General features: G+C 39.6%; 1 protein-coding gene across 2 annotated transcripts; it reads left to right on the plus strand.

Annotated features, from left to right (window-relative positions):
- The first annotated feature begins 998 nt into the window (after positions 1 to 998).
- Positions 999 to 18,195, plus strand: ano10b (anoctamin 10b). Of its 2 annotated transcripts, XM_079682400.1 has the most exons (16): positions 999 to 1,140; positions 1,226 to 1,299; positions 7,488 to 7,753; positions 8,320 to 8,493; positions 11,020 to 11,157; positions 11,701 to 11,817; positions 12,071 to 12,187; positions 12,887 to 13,225; positions 13,398 to 13,580; positions 13,765 to 13,820; positions 13,911 to 13,985; positions 14,690 to 14,854; positions 14,939 to 15,130; positions 15,221 to 15,358; positions 16,548 to 16,664; positions 16,750 to 18,195. In XM_079682400.1, the coding sequence occupies exons 3-16, from the start codon at positions 7,495 to 7,497 to the stop codon at positions 16,771 to 16,773; spliced, it is 2,094 nt and encodes a 697-aa protein (XP_079538526.1). In that variant the 5' UTR covers positions 999 to 1,140; positions 1,226 to 1,299; positions 7,488 to 7,494; the 3' UTR covers positions 16,774 to 18,195. The 2 variants fall into 2 exon arrangements, with proteins under 2 accessions (XP_079538526.1, XP_079538525.1); XM_079682399.1 differs by lacking the exons at positions 999 to 1,140; positions 1,226 to 1,299 and adding an exon at positions 1,331 to 2,613.
- The last annotated feature ends 326 nt before the right edge of the window (positions 18,196 to 18,521 follow it).

The following is an 18,521-nucleotide window of genomic DNA, read 5'->3' on the forward strand; positions in this document are numbered from 1 at the left end:
TGTTTAGCTTAGACAATGCAATGGGGCTTATATTGTTCACAACTGTGTTTGTCTTGATGTGTTTCTATTCTGCTGTTTAAGTGGAAGGTTATTCTTTATGTTTTATGTTTTATGTCTTGTCCTTGTATGTTTCTTTGTAAAGCAACCTTGAGGTTATGAAAGGCGATATATAAATTCAAGTTATTATTATTATTATTATTATTATTATTATTATTATTATTGTTCATGTAGCCTAATGCTTAGTGTCCTCTTGTAGTTACTCTAGGAATGCATATTTGATCATTTATTAACAGGCCCCAGGCTTTCTAAAAATGAACGGATCCAAATAAAATATATGCTGTTTACCCAATGGTTAATTGCAACTACATGTACTCAATAAGTGTTCTTAGGTACTATTTTGTCATACTTTACTTGGGTATTCCTATGTTAAGCTACTTTGTACTTCTATTCTACATTTTGGGGGAACATAGTGGACTTTTACCCTACTACATTTATTTAACACTCATAGTTTCATGCTACATTTTACATTTAAAAACAAAATTTTAAATAAACAGTATGATGCGGTACTGTACTCCTTATAGGCTATACACGGTTTTCCAAAATTGGCTAAACATTGACAAACTACAATTAAAAACTCTTATATGTATTTTAAGCAATTAAAACACAATATTATAAAATTGGTTAATACAATGCTTTGAAAAGAGCAATATTGCATACAGGGTATTTTAATACTTAAAACCTTTGTACTTCTAGTTAAGAAACATTTAGAATTTAGGATTTTTAATTAAACTGGAGTATTTTCAGCCCAAAGTATTTCTACTTTTGCTTGAGTAAACTGTACATCCTCTACCTCTGACATGTTTCTAAAGCAGCAGATTGTCAACACCTTGCTTTTCAAAGCAAGGGCTACTTGCCCTGGAGCATTTTTAGGTGTGCTTGTTTTAAACTCAGAAGTGGCACAGGCCGGTCGAGCAGTAGGACCCAGCAGCAGTAGCAGCAGTAGCAGCAGCAGCAGTGAGCAGAGGGTGGAGCCTGAATAAAAACCAAACAAGCCTCCACACCCTGCAGTCTCTGGAAGTTCCTCCGCATTCCTGCCATACACAACACACACAACTGGGAGGAACCACTCCCTGAGGCTGGGTAAGTGTGTGTAGAGAGTAAGAGTGTGTGGCTTCTTTCAGGAAAACTCGATAGATGTTGTCTTCATGTTTCTCTTTGTATACAGTCAGGAGTTTGGAGGGGGAGTGAGCCTGCTGTAGGACCAGATACCAGCACCCCATCATCAACGCTCCCTGCCAGGTTCTGTATTTCCTGACTCATCCCATTTCTCTCTCTCTGTCTCTCTGTCATGGTCGGTTGTGCGTTTTGTCTTCCTGTGTCTATCAGCTTAGTTTCTGTGTGTATACCAGTGTAGCTCAAGCCCTTCATGTGCTGTCAGTGCAGATATACTGTAACCACAGTTTCCTTCCGAGAAACTGAAACATTTATCGTTGATTCATATCTGAACACTTGTAGCAAGTAACTGAACTTACAGCCAGTGCAAATAACTGATGCCTGAAATGAGTGCATGGTAAGTCTCACATGCAAATGTAACCATTTAATACTCAGTCTATCGTGTAATAATGTAACAACTGGTCATGCAAATGCAGAAATGAAAATCATAAATGTCAAGATGGCTGCAGTTAAAAAGTAAATGATGGATTGTAAAAGTATATCGCAGCATCTTAGAAAGCAGGTTACAAAGGCCTGCAGTCACACTAACGTCATCCAACAAGTAGATCACTTCTGACAAAAAATACTGGTCTTTATACTCTTTGACTTTTGTTATGCTCATAAAAGGATTATAGCCAATTTATGACAGGAAAACTAACATCTGCATGCTAACATGCGCACAATGGCAATGATAACATGTTAAGAAAGTTGAAGGCAAACTATTGGCTCAATCTTATGTTTGCATTCTATCATGAGGCTTATGGAAATGTAATTACTTGTGCAGGTATTAGGTAAAAAAATATGTCAGATGACTTGACCTAATACCCCTGATTGGTTAGTCGGACAGCTCCGATGTGATGGGTCAACTGCTTAGATGTCCCATCCAAGCGGCAAATTCTGGGGAAGAGCCGGTAAGCCAATACGGAAGTGCTACATACTGCAGTTCATATATTGGCCGATAGGCGATGGCTGCAGAAAGGAGCAATTTCCATAGACCCCCATGTTAAAATGCCCAATTGTACAGCAGAAAAAAACATGTTTCTACCCCTGGCTCCATACATTTTATTATCGATATAGTTAGATTCCACCTTCATGATTATGAATCTGTGACTGAATTGTTTTCTAACACGACCTTTTTATTTATATTAGGTCTTAAAGTTTTTTGCATAAATTGGGGCGTGGTCACATTGAGTGACGGCTCTGTGAAGTGACTGCTACTGCTAGCTTCTTGTCTCTCTGCTAGCTGCTCCGTGAAGCTAGCTACAGGGACTCTGCCTGGTCAGTTCATCCAGGGAACACAACTTGAAGCCGGCCGTGGTTGTTTGTTCTTCATGCTTATATATCGGGCTATTGTGACTCGCTCTGCGTTTAAAACAGACGGTGCATGAATGCGGTTTTGCGGTAAGTGAAATTCGAGTGCTTTATTTATGTGTTAATGATTTTAATCGACGTAATGAATGTTAAGGCTAAGCGAGTGGTAGCTACATCGGTGCTAACGTTGCTAATCGTAGCCTCCAAGTTAAAATCATAGACTGTATATATAAAGGTTAAAACTAAATAGAGAAGTGATAAGTGTAAAGTGGGATAATACTGTACAACAAACAGCTTCTGTTTGAGGTTGATAAAATAAGGTCATCCTTGTAACTTAGAGAGATGATTATTATGTAGGTAGGAACTGTATGCATCACTGAGGTTAATTTAAATTGGCTATGCTCAAGTATGTAGACAAGCTAATATCGAAGTAGTAGTGTATGTGAAATCAACCTCACAATAAGATGTGTGTATATTACAATTATTAATGTCATATTTCAAGATGATTACTTAGATATTACAATATGGTTGGTTGAGCTGGAGTTCATTATTGAGCTTACACGTTAACGTCGTCACAGTCATCTGAAGAACGAACCCAAACCTTGTTGTTTTTATGAATTGCATTACCAAATTGGTATCAAATAAACAGTAAGCATTGGTAACACAACTTCCAAAGTTACAGTAAAATAAAAAGGACCCTGACTCGGACAATACACAATTCAACATGTTCAACAGAAGAGAATCAGTTATATTGTTTGTACACATGGTACTTTACACATATATCTGTTTGTTTAAGGCAGGGGTTCCCAAACTTTTTCAGCATGAGACCCAAAACAAATGTTGTGGTCCTAAGGGACCCAAGCTAAAAAAATGTCATGATTTTCCATAATATCTACAGTTATAAACAAAGAATGCAACACACCATGAATTTAAAATGTAAATGAAAATATTTGTACGGGCACAGAAGAAATCTGAGAGCAGACATTTCACGAGCGCACAGAAACAGCCTGAGTGCGAGGAAAAGGTTTTAAGCTGGAACACAGGAAACCTGTAAGCAGAAATATATCTGAGTGCAAGCGTACAGTTTGAGCAGAAGCAGAGCAAATCTAAGTGCAAGCAGGAACTGTTTGAGTTTGAGGACAGGGTTTGAGGGAAATAAATACATATTCTGAACGTGAAAGCAATAAAGTATGCTCTCAAATTTAAAGACCACGCTCTTGAATAAAGATAGGGAATAACCCCCATATGTATTCCTATGTGCATCACACTGCAGCAGTCACGTCCGTGCGGCTGATACTTTCTCTCGCTTTCCTTTTCATACTGCCTGTCACTTTCCCTCTAATCTTCCTGTGGTTATTGTTTCTCTGTTTTTCTCCCGACCGTTTTAAAAACATTTCAGGCTAGTAAAAGTTGAAACACCGCTCTGTGCCACTGCAGAATGTAGTGCAGCTGGCGGTCCGTTCCGGGGCTCAGTCAGCATTTCATCCAACTTTGCATTAACGAAACAATTTCACAACAAACCCTGACAAACTCACAAAAACACAAAACAAATGATTAAAATGAGTGACTTACTTTTCCGCCGTCAAAACACTGCTTCTTGAAAGACTCTTCTTTGCAGATGAAAAAATGCTTCGATTTGTCCCGATGCAGAGGATGTTTTGTTTGGAGATGCCGGTCTAATTTATTCATTTTCAAGCTTTCGTTACTGAGCACCTCTCCACATAAAACACACTGAGGCCGCTCCTCTCCATTTCTAACAGCTTTTGTGAAGCCAATGTTTAAAAACTCCTCTTTGTATCATCTTTTTGCCATCATGTACGATCGGGATTAATCAACAGACAATAAACAGACAGCGAGAAAACTTTCGCGGGGGACGCGTCAGAGCTGATACAAATACTATCTTTTATTTTTAGTTTATTTGTATTTAGAAAATTAAATCATTCAATATACAATGCTATATTGCATCATTTCATTTTCAAAATTAAAAATAAATTAAAAAAATTATAAAAAAATTGTATTTGCAACGCAGCCATCAGCTCTGACGCTGTGTGTGTGTAGCAATGCATTTAACTGCGACCCAATCAAAACGGGTCCATGGGTCGCAACCCTGAGTTTGGGAAAGGCTGGTTTAAGGTGTCCAGGTGATGCAGACAGGCTGGACCAGAGAGTGAGAGACAGAACTGGACTCCTCACAGCAGTGAACTTCAGTACAGGTATAAAGACTCTATTTTTCCTACTGTACAAAGAATCAAGAAAGATATTGGTTTAAATAAATGAAGTATTGACTTTAATACACTGATATACATTCCATTAAACAATACTAAATCACCTACACATCAGTGAAGTTGAGGGTTTTTTCCATGCAAAAAGTTACATTTAGATGTTAACAAGCAATATGATCTTGTCAGCTTTCTAATTTAATGTATTGAAGGCAAAGATATTTAACACATAGTGAGAACTGCTACTATTTATCTCTGAATATTGTCTGTAAAAAACATGGTAAAAGTTATTCTTTCTGTGAGACAAGAGAGCAAGCTTCTACAGTTGCACTACATTTTTATAACAGTTAAATATTATTTTGATAACATATATTTCAATGTTGATGAACTTCATACTGTTCATTCATAATCTGATTGTCTTTGTAGCTCGCTGTTGAAATAAAAAAGAACATTACAATTACAACATAATGATATCTACAGCCCCTAAACACACAAACACACCGCTTTCATAAATAACACACTTGTTCTGCAATAATATGTTTTATGTTTCCTGTAATTTTTGTTAGGAAAGGACATGCCTGAAAGACACAACATGTTCTCCTTCTCTGAGGGTCAAGAAGAACATCCAAGAGGAACATTAAAAGCTGATGTTATGAGATTTTAAGACCAGTAAACTAAGAAACTATTTTTATTGTGAAAACACAGTCAGCTGATCGAATGCAGCTATTTCCACATCTACACTCCATCAGCTGATTATTTCTATTTGCCTCGCTTTATGAGCTTCACATCACTTGTGCCTTGTACCGCAGAGTTTGCAATGTCAAAAATAAATGGGGCCAATCTTCAGTCAGATGTGAATGTGTAATCTAACATTTTCAGTAAGAATAATGGACAAAAGGAGTGCAAATACAAATACAATTTATTGAAATGTGAACCAAAAGTTAATCAAACATGTTTTAAATAAAAAGCACATATGGACAGAAGGTGTAAACCTATTAAATGTATAAGTAAACACATTTAGTCCAATAAAGTGACAGACTAGGCCTGTGCAGTTGGTATCAGCTTTGCCCAGCATGTGCTCCTCCATCAGGCCTGGTCCTCCTCGCAGAGGAAAGATCCTCAGTCCTCTCCAAACCAACAGACAGGACGTCCATCACACGGAGGTTTCTCCCTGAAGTCTCTGCAGCTTTCTGGACACCACGCTGTCTCAATCCGTCCACACTGAATATGAGAGGGGAAAAATGAAAATAATAAATGCTTTTAGACAATAAGAAACATAAAGTTGACTGTTGAGTTGCTCAGTTTTTTTAGTCAAGGATCTAGAACTGGTACTTAGTTTTAATGATACAGTCTGGTTATTATGCTGTTTGGAAAAGGCCTCACAGGTAAGAGCACTAACTAGCTACCATCACATGTACCTTAGCTTGACTTAAATGTATTAAACGTATAATTAAGTGATATCAAAATATAAATAACTAATGTCATGCAAACATATTAATATTTGCTTGATTCCAGTGTTGAATTTAGCACAATTGCATACAAACGTTAAGAGATTTTAAGATTCTGAAGTATTATGCTAAAAACTCAATAACTTAGATTATTATTTATAGTTTTGCTGAATAGTTTCAGGTCTGCTTACCTTAGAAAAGTAAAACGCCACGGCAGTTTGCAGATGGGGAGCATGTTAGCTTAGCTTGGTAGCTTCAGCTGGCTCTGGAACTTTCAGCTCGGTGGCAGCAGGTCCCGCCTCGGCTCCGCCTCTTTGCCCTTATTTGGAGCAGGCTGGAGTAGGCGGGAGTTGAACTCTGACGTCAGTGTCGAGCCGTTAGTGGCCGACTCCGCCTACTAAGGGCTTCTCGGCAACTCTGCAGAATCCTTTGGGTGACGTCACGGACCCTACGTCCATTTATATATACAGTCTATGGTCCCATCACTTAGCCTATGATGTACAATGTGTTGGAGCGCTAGCCAATAGAAGCAAAAGGATTGCGTAGTGATGTCATTATGTTACGGAAGTAATCAAAGGAGTCCAATCGAGGCGTTTCCGGGGAGTGTGTGAGAGAGAAACTTTGGGATTTCAGCCTTTGCAGACCATTTAAATGTGCAAAAACCTATATAACAAACTAACCCCCCCCCCCCCCCCCCCCCAAAAAAAAAAAAATAGGGCCCCTTTAAGTGAATCTCTGAACCAAATGTCAAGGCAATCTATGTAGTAGTTATCAAAACATCTCTCTACTACTACATCTTGTAAATGTTGAGATTTTTTACAAGAGAGGTGACCCTATAAATGAAGTCTGCTCCAAATAACTAGTGTTGGTTAAATGCAGAAACTTTATTAGCTCTTTGTGGTTCTCTGTACATGTGACGATAAAAAAGGATGATTCATCCTCTAGGCAAGGTCAATGCCTCAGCCAAATATAATAGCAATCCATTAGTTGCTGAAATATTTCACTGAAATAATTGTTTTCCTCTGGGGACCGTCCATGCACAAAACAGTTGCTGAGTTATTTCGATGTCAACCAGCGTGATGGCATTTTTATCCCCAGAGCCATGGCGATAGCATGACCAAAAAAAACACAAGATTACAGATTACATTCTTGTTTCAATAAACATGAGTACTTATATGCTTTATTTCCCTAGCTCCCGGGTGTAGACAATATGATGTCAAGATGATGAGAAATGTTGGAGATAACTTGCGTAAAGGATCCACAAACTAAAAGCATTTTATTATCCTCTCTCTCTCAGACTCAGCATGAGTAGGGCAGATGGTGATGAAGGCGGAGGTGGCAGCAGTGAAACAGCCCAGCAGACGGAGGAGAAAACTCCCGAGGGGAAGCTCCTGGGCAAACTGAGTGCTACTACTAGTAGCCCCGGCTGGACTAAAGTCAGTTGTCCCTGCTGTGAATCGCAGCGGGTGGAGCCTCTGGTTCTGGTGAAGCTCGGAGAGAAAGTTCGCCCTGAGACGAAGAGGTGGCTCATGAGAGTGATCGGAGCTCCTCAGAAAGATGGAGGTGAGGGATCAAATAACATGGATGAGATGACTTACTCCTTTGTCTGTATTGATTGAAACCTTGCAGAGTCTTTTTTTCTCTTTTACTGGAAGCCTATTGACATTTGATGGAATTTATATTTGCATGGCATTTGGTAATGTACTGTATATTACTATAGTTAAGGTAAGATAAGACTTTATTGATCCCGCATAGGCAAATTCATGTCTCTTTGCAACAACAGCAACCATGGTGAAACACAGGATGAGACAGATAATTCCCAAAAGCACAATAATAGAAAAAAAGAAATGAAATAATAAAACTGTGAAAAAGACTTCAAGCGAACATAACTATTGATTGATCCATAAGTATTAATTATTAAAGTATTAATATATTTAGTATTAAATATGTACCTGAAAAGATTTGTGAAAAGATTCAGTTACAGCAGTATTACATAAGTAAACCTCATGTAATGGTAAGCAGCACACAGTTAACAACACATACAGTACATTCCTCCAATATTATTAGTTCTTAAAATTGTTCTGTGACAATTATATATATAAATAATGTCGTCCCCCCCCCCCGCCCAGGTGCTGCATTGCTGGCCCACCCGGGCGAGGATGCCACTGGTGACATCATCGTGCTCTCCGCCCCACGCTGCACGTTACTGAGAGCCACTGAAGAGCTGGGCCTCTGTAAGACGTACCACTCCGGGGACATGGAAGCCTTCTCCTACAACGACAGAGACAGCTTCAACGATTCAGGTACGGCAGTGGAGCCATGAATGTGTTCATGAAAAGATAACATGAGAGAGGGTGTGTAGGTAAGTTCTGTAATAGCCTGGGAGGCTGTGGCTCAGTGGATAGTGTGCTGGACTCCGAATCAGGGGATAGCAAGTTGGAGTCCCACTGTAGTCAGCATGTCGTTGTGTCCCTGGGCAAGAGACTTCCACAGTACTGAATGTGTGTAAGTCACTTTGGATAAAAGCGTTTAACAAATGGCATGTAATACAATATTTGTAAGGATAAAATATAAAGGGCCCCTCTGGATGTTATTGAGAAGTACCATTCACATACACGAACACTTTCACACACAACATAAACCAAACACTCTCCTATACACATGTGAAACATCGTTATATACAAGTGTGAGATGTGAAACCCTCCCTTTCACACACACATGTGAAATTCTATCATATAAAAGAGTGATTTGCAGTATGTTTCAATAGAAGATGTTTGATCCCACACAAATTACAAGGGCAACAGGTAGTTTTTCTTTTTTACACTCTCGATGTTGCCTTTACCAGTTTCTCTTATTTCTGTTTGAAAAAATCCAAGAATTCTACCAGCTTTTAAAATTTTTATCATTTCATTTTTCTGATGAGATTATAGTAGTATCCTGTTTGTTTCTTATTTTTTTAGTGGCGTTCAATTTGCCAAATAAAAGCATTACTAAATTAAACTCCCATCGGCCTCAAATAAGTCACTGTTAGTATGCTATCATGCTAAATGACGTCCATTAAAGAGAACTACTAGGTAAAATTAGACATCTGTTAGTATTGCCATTGTCAGCATGTTAGCATGCTAATCGCTTAGCATGTATTTCAAGTAGCCCAGGCCTACAGCCTCACAGAGCAACTGGTATGTGACAGATATCCTTTGAAAAAATCATATAACTGTTGGGGAAATATTTTCCAAGGCCCATAACTTTGACCCAGTTTATCAATTCAAACTGTCCTGACTGAGCACACGCACCTGTAACCTTGACTGCTGTGCTCTGTGTTTTGTCTCCCTGTTCCTGCCTGTTGGCATCAGCTGATAGAGGTGTTCATTCAACACAGTCTCACGGCATTTCGTGTTATAGTCACAAAATGAATCTATTGATTCGTGTTCACCAACACGGTTTCGCCATTTTTTTCGTGTCAAACAGAACGATTTTAAAAGCAATGTAAATAATAACAAATTAGAAAAAAAGATTTTAAAAAAATACTTCAGTATTCTGACACAGAACGATTTTAGAAGCAAAGTATTTCTATTGGTAGTATGTTTCGTGCCTGCTCCAAATAATAACAAATTAGAAGGAAAAAAAGATGACAAAAAATACAGATTTCAGTATTCTGAGGCTCTGAGCCCCATGTCTTTTACTCGCGGACGGCAAAAACAGTCCGACATTATAAAATTTAAAATAAAAGGGATAGGGTTAGGCTTAGGGTAAGAAAAATGTTTTTATGAATCACACAGCTTCTGGTATTCCAAGACCCGACCGGACAAAAAGACGTGGTGCAGGCACGAAACATACCAATAAAAATACATTGCTTCTAAAATCGTTCTGTGTCAGAAAACTGAAATCTGAATTTTTTGTATCTGTTTTTCCTTCTAATTTGTTATTATTTACATTGCTTTTAAAATCGTTCTGTGTGACATGAAAAAAAATGCGAAAATTGTGTTGGTGAACACGAATCAATAAATTAAATTAATTTCGTGACTATAACACGAAATGCCATGAGACTGGGTTGTATCAATCTATCTTGTTATGCACAATGTATTCTCTCTGAACTAGCTAAATACACGGGTCTGGGGTAGAGTTCTTCAGAATTGATTGTGGCATCTCAACCGTGTGGTCAACTCGTGGCCCGTGACATGTCTTGTGATATCTCCGGCCGAAGCTCCAAATAAACCATCAGTGTTTGCCATCAAAGCTCCAACTCTCCTCGTGTCTCCTTGAGTCCTGACTCTCCATTGCTACAGAAGTTTCCCCCACAATAACATACACATTTGTAATGACGGTATGAATATTAGCAGTTTTATTGATGTGTTTTGATGTTATCTAAGTAGACTTTATCATAAACTATAGTAAAATCATGACAAACTAATGATTTTTTTAAATGTCAGTTAATACATGAGGAATGGTCTCTTTAAACTAAATACTAAAACGTTTTACAATTGTAAATGTCAAGTAAAACCCCATGACCTTTGACACGGACAGAGCCAGGGTAATCCTCACTTGCAATCCATTTGGCCTTAACCATCAGAAGCTTTGTATGGTCATACAGTATTCAGGGTCTGACTCAATAGTGCTCATACTCTATGTCAGCATGCAAATATGCCAAATGTAGATGATGAAGTCAGATGAAACATGTAGGCCTATGATACATACATAACATACAGTATGCATTGTTAGGCATTGTGAGGATATTATAATTTTGTTGTTGTTAGCATTTGTATTCTTGTGTGAGCCTGCATTCATGCATCACTGGCTTATGTATCTGTGTGTATCCATATGTGTGACAGACAACATGGAGGCCTTCCTGACCCTGGCGGAGCGGCAGTACATAGTGAAGTACGAGCTGGACGGTCTGCGGGCGCAGAGAGACCTGAGAATCCCCGGCCTGCCTGACAGCTGCACACTGCAACACCGAAACAACATCTGTGAGTGTTCACTGTGGGCTCACTGTGGGCTCACTTCAGTATGGGGAGACTAGTGCACACACTGGAGAAATATCCATCGAGACATAGACTTTATTTGGAGGATTTCTGTGTCAACTGGATTTCAATGTCAACTTGTTACTTAATTTGATCATTTCAATGAATGGCTCTGGACAAAGACGCACACAAACAACAATTGAACAACTGAAGACATTTTTTTGCAGTGCACTCATCTCATCACATTGTATACACCCATCCAGTTTATGGGGATGAGAGCAAGCACCATAAAATCATCAATTAGGATTTATATTTGGACATATTGACAGCCATGTTGTACATATAAGTTAACTGCTGTCTCCATATTCAGCCAGTATCCAGATGCACTCTGCTGACCTCAGCTGTTCTTCTTCCCTCACATTCGATCAAGAAATTGCTTTAGTCAGCATCAGCCTCAGTGTGTGTGTATAAGTGTGTGTAACTGTATACGTGTGGATTAGTAGTTTCTTCTGTCACATTTCAGGTCTTTATGGGTTAATGTTGTTGCAGGGCAGAAGCTCGGGTCAGCTGGTGTTATTGTGGACACGTTTCCCCTCCACAACCCGGAACAACTGAAGGAACTCAGTGAAGCCTGGTATTCAGGGAATCAGCTGGCTCAGCCTCTGGGTGGGTGCACACACACACACACACACACACACGACACACACACACACACACACACACACACACACACACACGCACACACACACACACACACACACACACACACACACTCTACCACATGACTGATTACACACAGAAGCTATTGCTTATAAAATAAATGTATATGTAAGAATTGACAATAGATACCTGTCTGTGACATTCTCTTGAGTCAATTGAACCATGCATGCATTAAACAACTTTCTGCTGCTTTACCCAGATTCAGTCAACAGCTACTTTGGAAGCCCCGTTGCGTTCTACTTCAGCTTCCTAGACTTCTACACCTGGTCTCTGCTCCCACCAGCGATAGTTGGCCTTTCGATCACATATTTCTCAGGTAGGTGTGTGGAACTATCATTTATGTATAGCTCTTTTTGGACCCCATTTAATTATATACAGCCCTAGAAATTGATGTTTAAGTCATTGGAGCTCCTGTTCTCACCTTTATATGTATTTAGAAGCTGCAGGTTGGCTGTTTTTTTTATGTGAATAGCAAATATTTCAAGGTAATGCAGCTGTTGTGACATTATACTTTGGTGCTATATACTAAAGATAATATTAATATTTCTGCACACTACTAGGTAAAGTTTTGCCTGAGGGTGGTCACGGAGTAAAAAGTATTTTGTGAATTGTCAGCATGTTCAAGCATGTTAACATGCCGATAGAAAGGTCACTGGGCCAAGTCAGGCAGCAAGGGATAGGACCCAAATGCAGAGAGACCAGACAGACAGGAATACATTTTTTTTGTTAAAGTACATGAATTTAGAAAAGTCCACACAAGAATAACAGAGACCATGCTTATCAGAGAGGGGGCAGGGGAAATATGTTGGCAGAAAATTCAGTTTAGATTCAGGATTCAGGTTCCGATGGCTCAAAGACATTTCGAAAATCAATACAGTGCTTTGATCATCGGACTTATGGGTGTTATATTGTCTCATTTGGAACTAAATCATCTGCAAATTAATTCTATACTTGATATGGTATTGTCCACGATAGTCAATTGCCCTAGAGACTGAGCTTTTCTTGCCCGTCACAGGTGAGGCTCAGAAGGAGATGGATGACTCGGTGTCGGGCTCCCCGGTCCAAAGTATTGAAGCTGACTCAGGACCAGTTGTCGGTGGTCACATGATCCAGGCGGTGTTCAGCATGCTTTGGTCCACGGTGGTCATGGAGCTGTGGAAGCGCCGAAGCTCCACCCTCTCGTACCGCTGGGGGACGCTGCACCTCGCCGAGCGCTTCGCAGAGCCCCGACCCGGTTTCCACGGTGACCTCGGGGTCAACCCTGTGACGGGTCGTATGGAGCCGCTCTTTCCTGAATGGCAGAGGGACGTGCGTATGGCCCTGGTGTCAGTTCCCGTGGTGGGGCTCTTTCTAGGTACAACCTGAATTGAAATGCTAAAATATACCATGATGTTCAATCGTTGATTTAAAAAAATAAGTATAAGTGACTTTTTCTATGCTAATGTTTGCTTGGTTGCTTAAAGATTCTGAGCCTTACCTCTGTCCTCATACATGTACCTCATGCCCTGTCTCCTCTCCCTCTGCAGGGCTGGTGGTAGTGGGTATGCTTGGTTTCTACTGGGGGGAGGCCCAGGTGCAACAGCTCCACACAGACTGGGACTCCCTGCTGTCTCAGACTCTTCTCTACATGCCCTCAGTGCTTCACATCGTCTATTCAAATGTGCTAGCAACTGTTTACCGGGGGGTGGCAAAGTCTCTGACCGAATATGGTGAGTAAGACCGAGTGAATTTATGAAAACAGTATGACCAGTATAAGCTATCTTGGTCAAATATATAGTAAGGTTGAAGTAAAAAGAAAAGAGAATGGAAAACAGCTGATAAGGTTATTTCTACCAATAGTATTGTTTCTGATGCCTGAGATTAGCCAATGATTTCCCTTATATTTCTTCTTAGAGAACCACAGAGAGGAATCTGCCTACGAGAAGCATCTCACAGCCAAAGTGTTGGTGGTAAGTTCTTTCTCTTCTCTCCAACCATCAGCTCTTATATCCTCTCCACCAGCAGGCCTTTTGATCAGGCTCTTGTCTCTCTTCCCCCAGTTCACATTCTTCAACTGCTTTGCAGTGCTCTTCCACATTGCCTTCTTCAAGCAGGATGTGCCTTTGCTTCGTAAGGTAATCATCAATCTTTCACTTGTCTGAGTAAAGTTTTTTTTTTCCAACAAAACTTGGGGGTAAGTGTCAACGCAGCAGAGGCCGAGATAACTGGATCTTTATACCTAATGAGGGATATAAAAAAGGTTGTATACTACAATTCCCATAATGCGACTTAAAAGTGCTTTCATTAGACTTTCCCTGTCAATGTCTTTTGAATCCCCCCAACCCATGTGTTGTAACAAAGTATTTGTATCCAAAAAAGTCAAGTAATCTTAACCTAACATTGTGTTGGGGGGGTACATTTTCCTTTTGCCCTAACCAATCAGTATCAGTTGATATCTATGTCCCGCCCTCATCGCTGATGGGAAAACTAGCATAATGATTGTGTGGATGAAATAAATGGGTTTCATTTACGTACATAATAGATATAATGATTTATGTGTAATTATCTCTTACTTGTTGCAATTTTTCATGAATTTAGTTTGGTCGCGAGGATGACTTTTCTTGGTTTTAACCACGCCCACAAAGCGTTGATTGGTCCATTTTCACCTTTGTAAACAGTCGTCAGTGAGCACAGTAGAATAGAACAGTACTCTTTATAAACTGATCTAAATCAGTGGAGTGCCTCACTTTTAAAATGTGTGCAAAGTTTAAGTATGACCGAGAACAGTAAATTAAATCAAGTTTTCTCACTGATATTAAATTCCCATATTCTCTTTTAGCGTTTAGCGTCTTTGCTGATAATCACCCAGCTGGTGAACCAAGTGACGGAGGTGGTCATTCCCTTCCTGGTGGATCGCTTCATCAGTGCCCCCCATAGGACAGAGAGTGAAGACGACCCCCCGGAGGACAAATTCAGGAACCAAAGCACCCTGCCTGCTTTCCCTGTGAGTGTGCAGTATACTCTAAATAACAAAGTATGCATTGGGAAACACTTACAGTGAATAATATACCTATTTATTTTGTCACAGGGCTTGTTTGCAGAGTACATCGAGCTCCTGGTGCAGTTTGGGTACTTGAGTCTTTTCTCCTGTGTGTATCCTCTGACGGCCGTACTGTTGCTCATTAATAACCTAACAGAGATCCGATCGGACGCCTACAAGATCTGTAAACTCTTCCGGAAACCCTTCGCCCCTCCTGTGGCCAGCATGGGAGTATGGCGGGTCAGCAGAAACACAACAGAAATGGGACGCAGCCAGTATGCCACACTGTTATGAATAAATAGTGCACCTCATTGTGGTCTTGTGTTTCAGATTGCCTTCGAGGTCCTGAGTTTTGCCTCTGTTGTGACCAACTGCTGGCTGTTGATGCTGTCACCTTGGTTACAAGAGCTTTGTCAGGAGGGGGGGTTGACCGGCACAAACATCCTTATGTTGGCTGTTTTAGTCGAGGTAAGAGGGTGGATGGAGAAAGCATTAGTGATTCACATTAGGAGTAATATGTAGCATTTTCTATGATGCTTATGTCAATAAAGCTTTGTCAACATACAGGGTGGAGCAAAGTCCAAACGAACACTGAACAAGACATTGTTAGGCAACCAAAATGTTACAACTACCGTCCATGAACTGAACAAATATTGTGAACATTTCTTTTTTGTTTTACCAAATCACAGACAGGACAACGCAGTGGTAGTGACCCGTCCATCAAAACATAGCCATTCACTAAATCATACCCTGCTTTATTGTATATTTCCCTCTTAATGCGATAATGACTAACCAAATGAACATCTTAAAACTAGCAATTGAGACCATTAACTAGTCAGGAAAATTATGCAAAAATTCAACTGAGATGCAGGTTACGTTCTCGTAGACTTCTTTTAGCAGCCAGTGGAGTCGCCCCCTTCTGGCCATTAGAAATCATGCAGGTTCAAGGCAATCTAGCATTGACTTTCCCTTTCCTATCCAGAGGGTGCCCCTTGAATTTAGGTCTCTACATGTGCTGATTGGTTCCTTTTAAGTTAACTGAAACAATTTTTCCAGAGTATCAGTGAGTGACCAGCACATATTGATTATGTTACACTTGCCTAATTAAAGGTGGGGTAGGTAATTTTGGAGAAACCAGCTCGAGTCTGCTAGAATTTGAAAATACACAGCCGGAACCAATCTGCCACTTCCTTACGGAGCCCCTCCTCCAACACACACGAACGAGCACATGACCAATGAGGGCACGAGATAAGTTTGTGCACAGATGGAAGGCTGACAGGCAGGTAGGCCATCCAGTTATTTTAGCCGGGCCGGCTAAAATGATTGGACGTGCTTTTTACAGTACTACGGCTTCCACAGATGACATTTTTTTGGGATTTTTTGTCAAAGCACTTAAGATATTCATTGCTATTGGGATGTTAAGAGCATTCCATGGAATATAACAAAAAGTGTATCTCGAGCCGGTTTCTCAAACTTTCTCTTACCCCACCTTTAAGTCAATTTTTAAAATGCTTTCAATTTTGTTATTATAAAGCATTAGTCATTTCTATGACAGCTTATAATTATCAAGTGCGTTAATCGGTTAAATATACCTTTTTATAGACATGAGGGTCTTGATAGTTAGACCCTGACATTTGTACTTGTGTTTGTTTTGCAGCACTTGCTGATCTTGGTTAAGGTGGTTTTGGCGGTTCTGATCCCCGATGAGCCGGACTGGATCCGGAAAAAGATTGAGCATATTGAGTTCACATCCATGCAGGCCTTGAGAGAGCAGGTAAACCCTCCACCATATATTTCATTATTCATCATTTTGGTGGTCTTTAACATATTGTAGACAATTTGTCTCTCTTGTCTTTCAGAAGCTGCATTCAGAGAAGTCTTGATTATGTTTCAAAGCTTATGGTGTTGCTTCACGTGTGCTCGGCTGCGACAACCAGAAGACAGAACCAGCCTCAGTGTTGTGTGGAGCCACAGAGGTTTGAGATCTCTGCTAGGGCCCACAGTGCATACACCGTTGTGCTTATAATGCTGCCTGCGTGCACATAAGTGTTCCTGCTGCTCTCACTAATTCACATGTTGCTTCTGCAATATAGACCACTTGAAATGCACTCTTGTAATATGTATACTGCAAGTGCGATGGAAACAGCTGCTAAAAGTGTTTTTTCAATATAAGGCTGCAAATCGAATGTATTGGTTATGTGTGCGGACACACTTTTAAAAAGACTATGTTATGAAGAGGGAGGTGTTGAAAGGGTTTGTTCAGATTTAATGAGAAACAGAGAAAGCTCTTGTAAAATCACTATGGCTACATTATGTGCAGTCAGTATTTTCAGCTTGCAAGGCCAAAGACAGACATTACATACATTTGTGTTGTCTGGAGTCTCTTGAAGAGGGTTTTTTCTCAAATAACCTATTGATAATTTTGATATAAATTAGCTACAGTTAGTTTTCAGGATTCCTCATTACAGTATGTGTTTTATTTATTTCAGGATTCCTCATTAGAGGACAGTATCATCACTGCAGGGATTATGAGATAAAAAGATAATCATCCCAAGGGAAATGGCTGTCTCCAGTTGTAAAAGTGTAAGTGGGAAGAGTGCAAATATTAAATTGTGGAAGTCTATACGACAAAAAGCAACAAAATGCTTTAATGTAATGAATCCTCAGAGAATAATCACACAGCAGTGCAGTTACGCTAAGCTACACAGAACGTTTTAGCATCTTTGAGCTATTATTTAGATTTTTTGGCCTCTAAACTAAAGAAGCTATAATGAAATCATTAGCAGCTCAAGGACCATATATTTTCCAGTTGGAGTTAAAAAACAGAGCGAAATAGAGTGACTATAAGATATCAGGGAGACAGAACACACAGTTAGCCATGTCAACTTTATTAAGAGATACTATGCTAGTTTACAGTTAGTTGTGTTGGTTGTGTTGCGCTATACAAAAGTGTTTATGGCTCCATCAAATGGAGACAAAACAGATGACAATCTTTAAACTAATCTTGCAGTGTGTATTTTCATTAAAGGTATGTTACACGTGAGTTAAGTGCTCAGTCAGCGTTGACAGGGACAAAAGTCAAATAAAAAGACAGTGAAGTATTTTTCACATTTATTTATAATGTGTTCTATAATAATGGGTGTATTACCTGTTACTGTTTGAATTTACATTCAGAGTTGTAAGAAATCATGAGAAACACGTTGAGATTTGCTTCTGGTTGTGTTGGTATAGAATTGTGCACTTTTGTCATATTTTACCTTGGCACATCTGTAACACAAAATTAAACATAAAATTATGTTCCAAGATTTGATTTGCATTTATTTAATTTATTAGTTTATTTAACAAGATTAAAGTTAGCCAATAAGCTATTTTCATCTGTAGTCCCTGAACAAATGTTGTATAGCAACCCTAAAATCGATTTATAAAATAAAAACAATTACAAATGAATTGAAACATGCAACACAAAGGCTCAAGACAGGGGATGCCAATAAAAACAAAAACATACATATTACTTAGCAAAAATATAGCTACAGGTTAGAGCGGACAGAGGACAGTATTGAACCATTGATTGAGTATTGGCAGATCTGAGTTTGAATTATCCTTGTCTTTAAATGGGTTCTAAATGTGGCAT

The sequence above is a fragment of the Notothenia rossii genome, assembly GCF_949606895.1.
Source record: "Notothenia rossii genome assembly, chromosome: 5".
Lineage (NCBI taxonomy): Eukaryota > Metazoa > Chordata > Actinopteri > Perciformes > Nototheniidae > Notothenia > Notothenia rossii.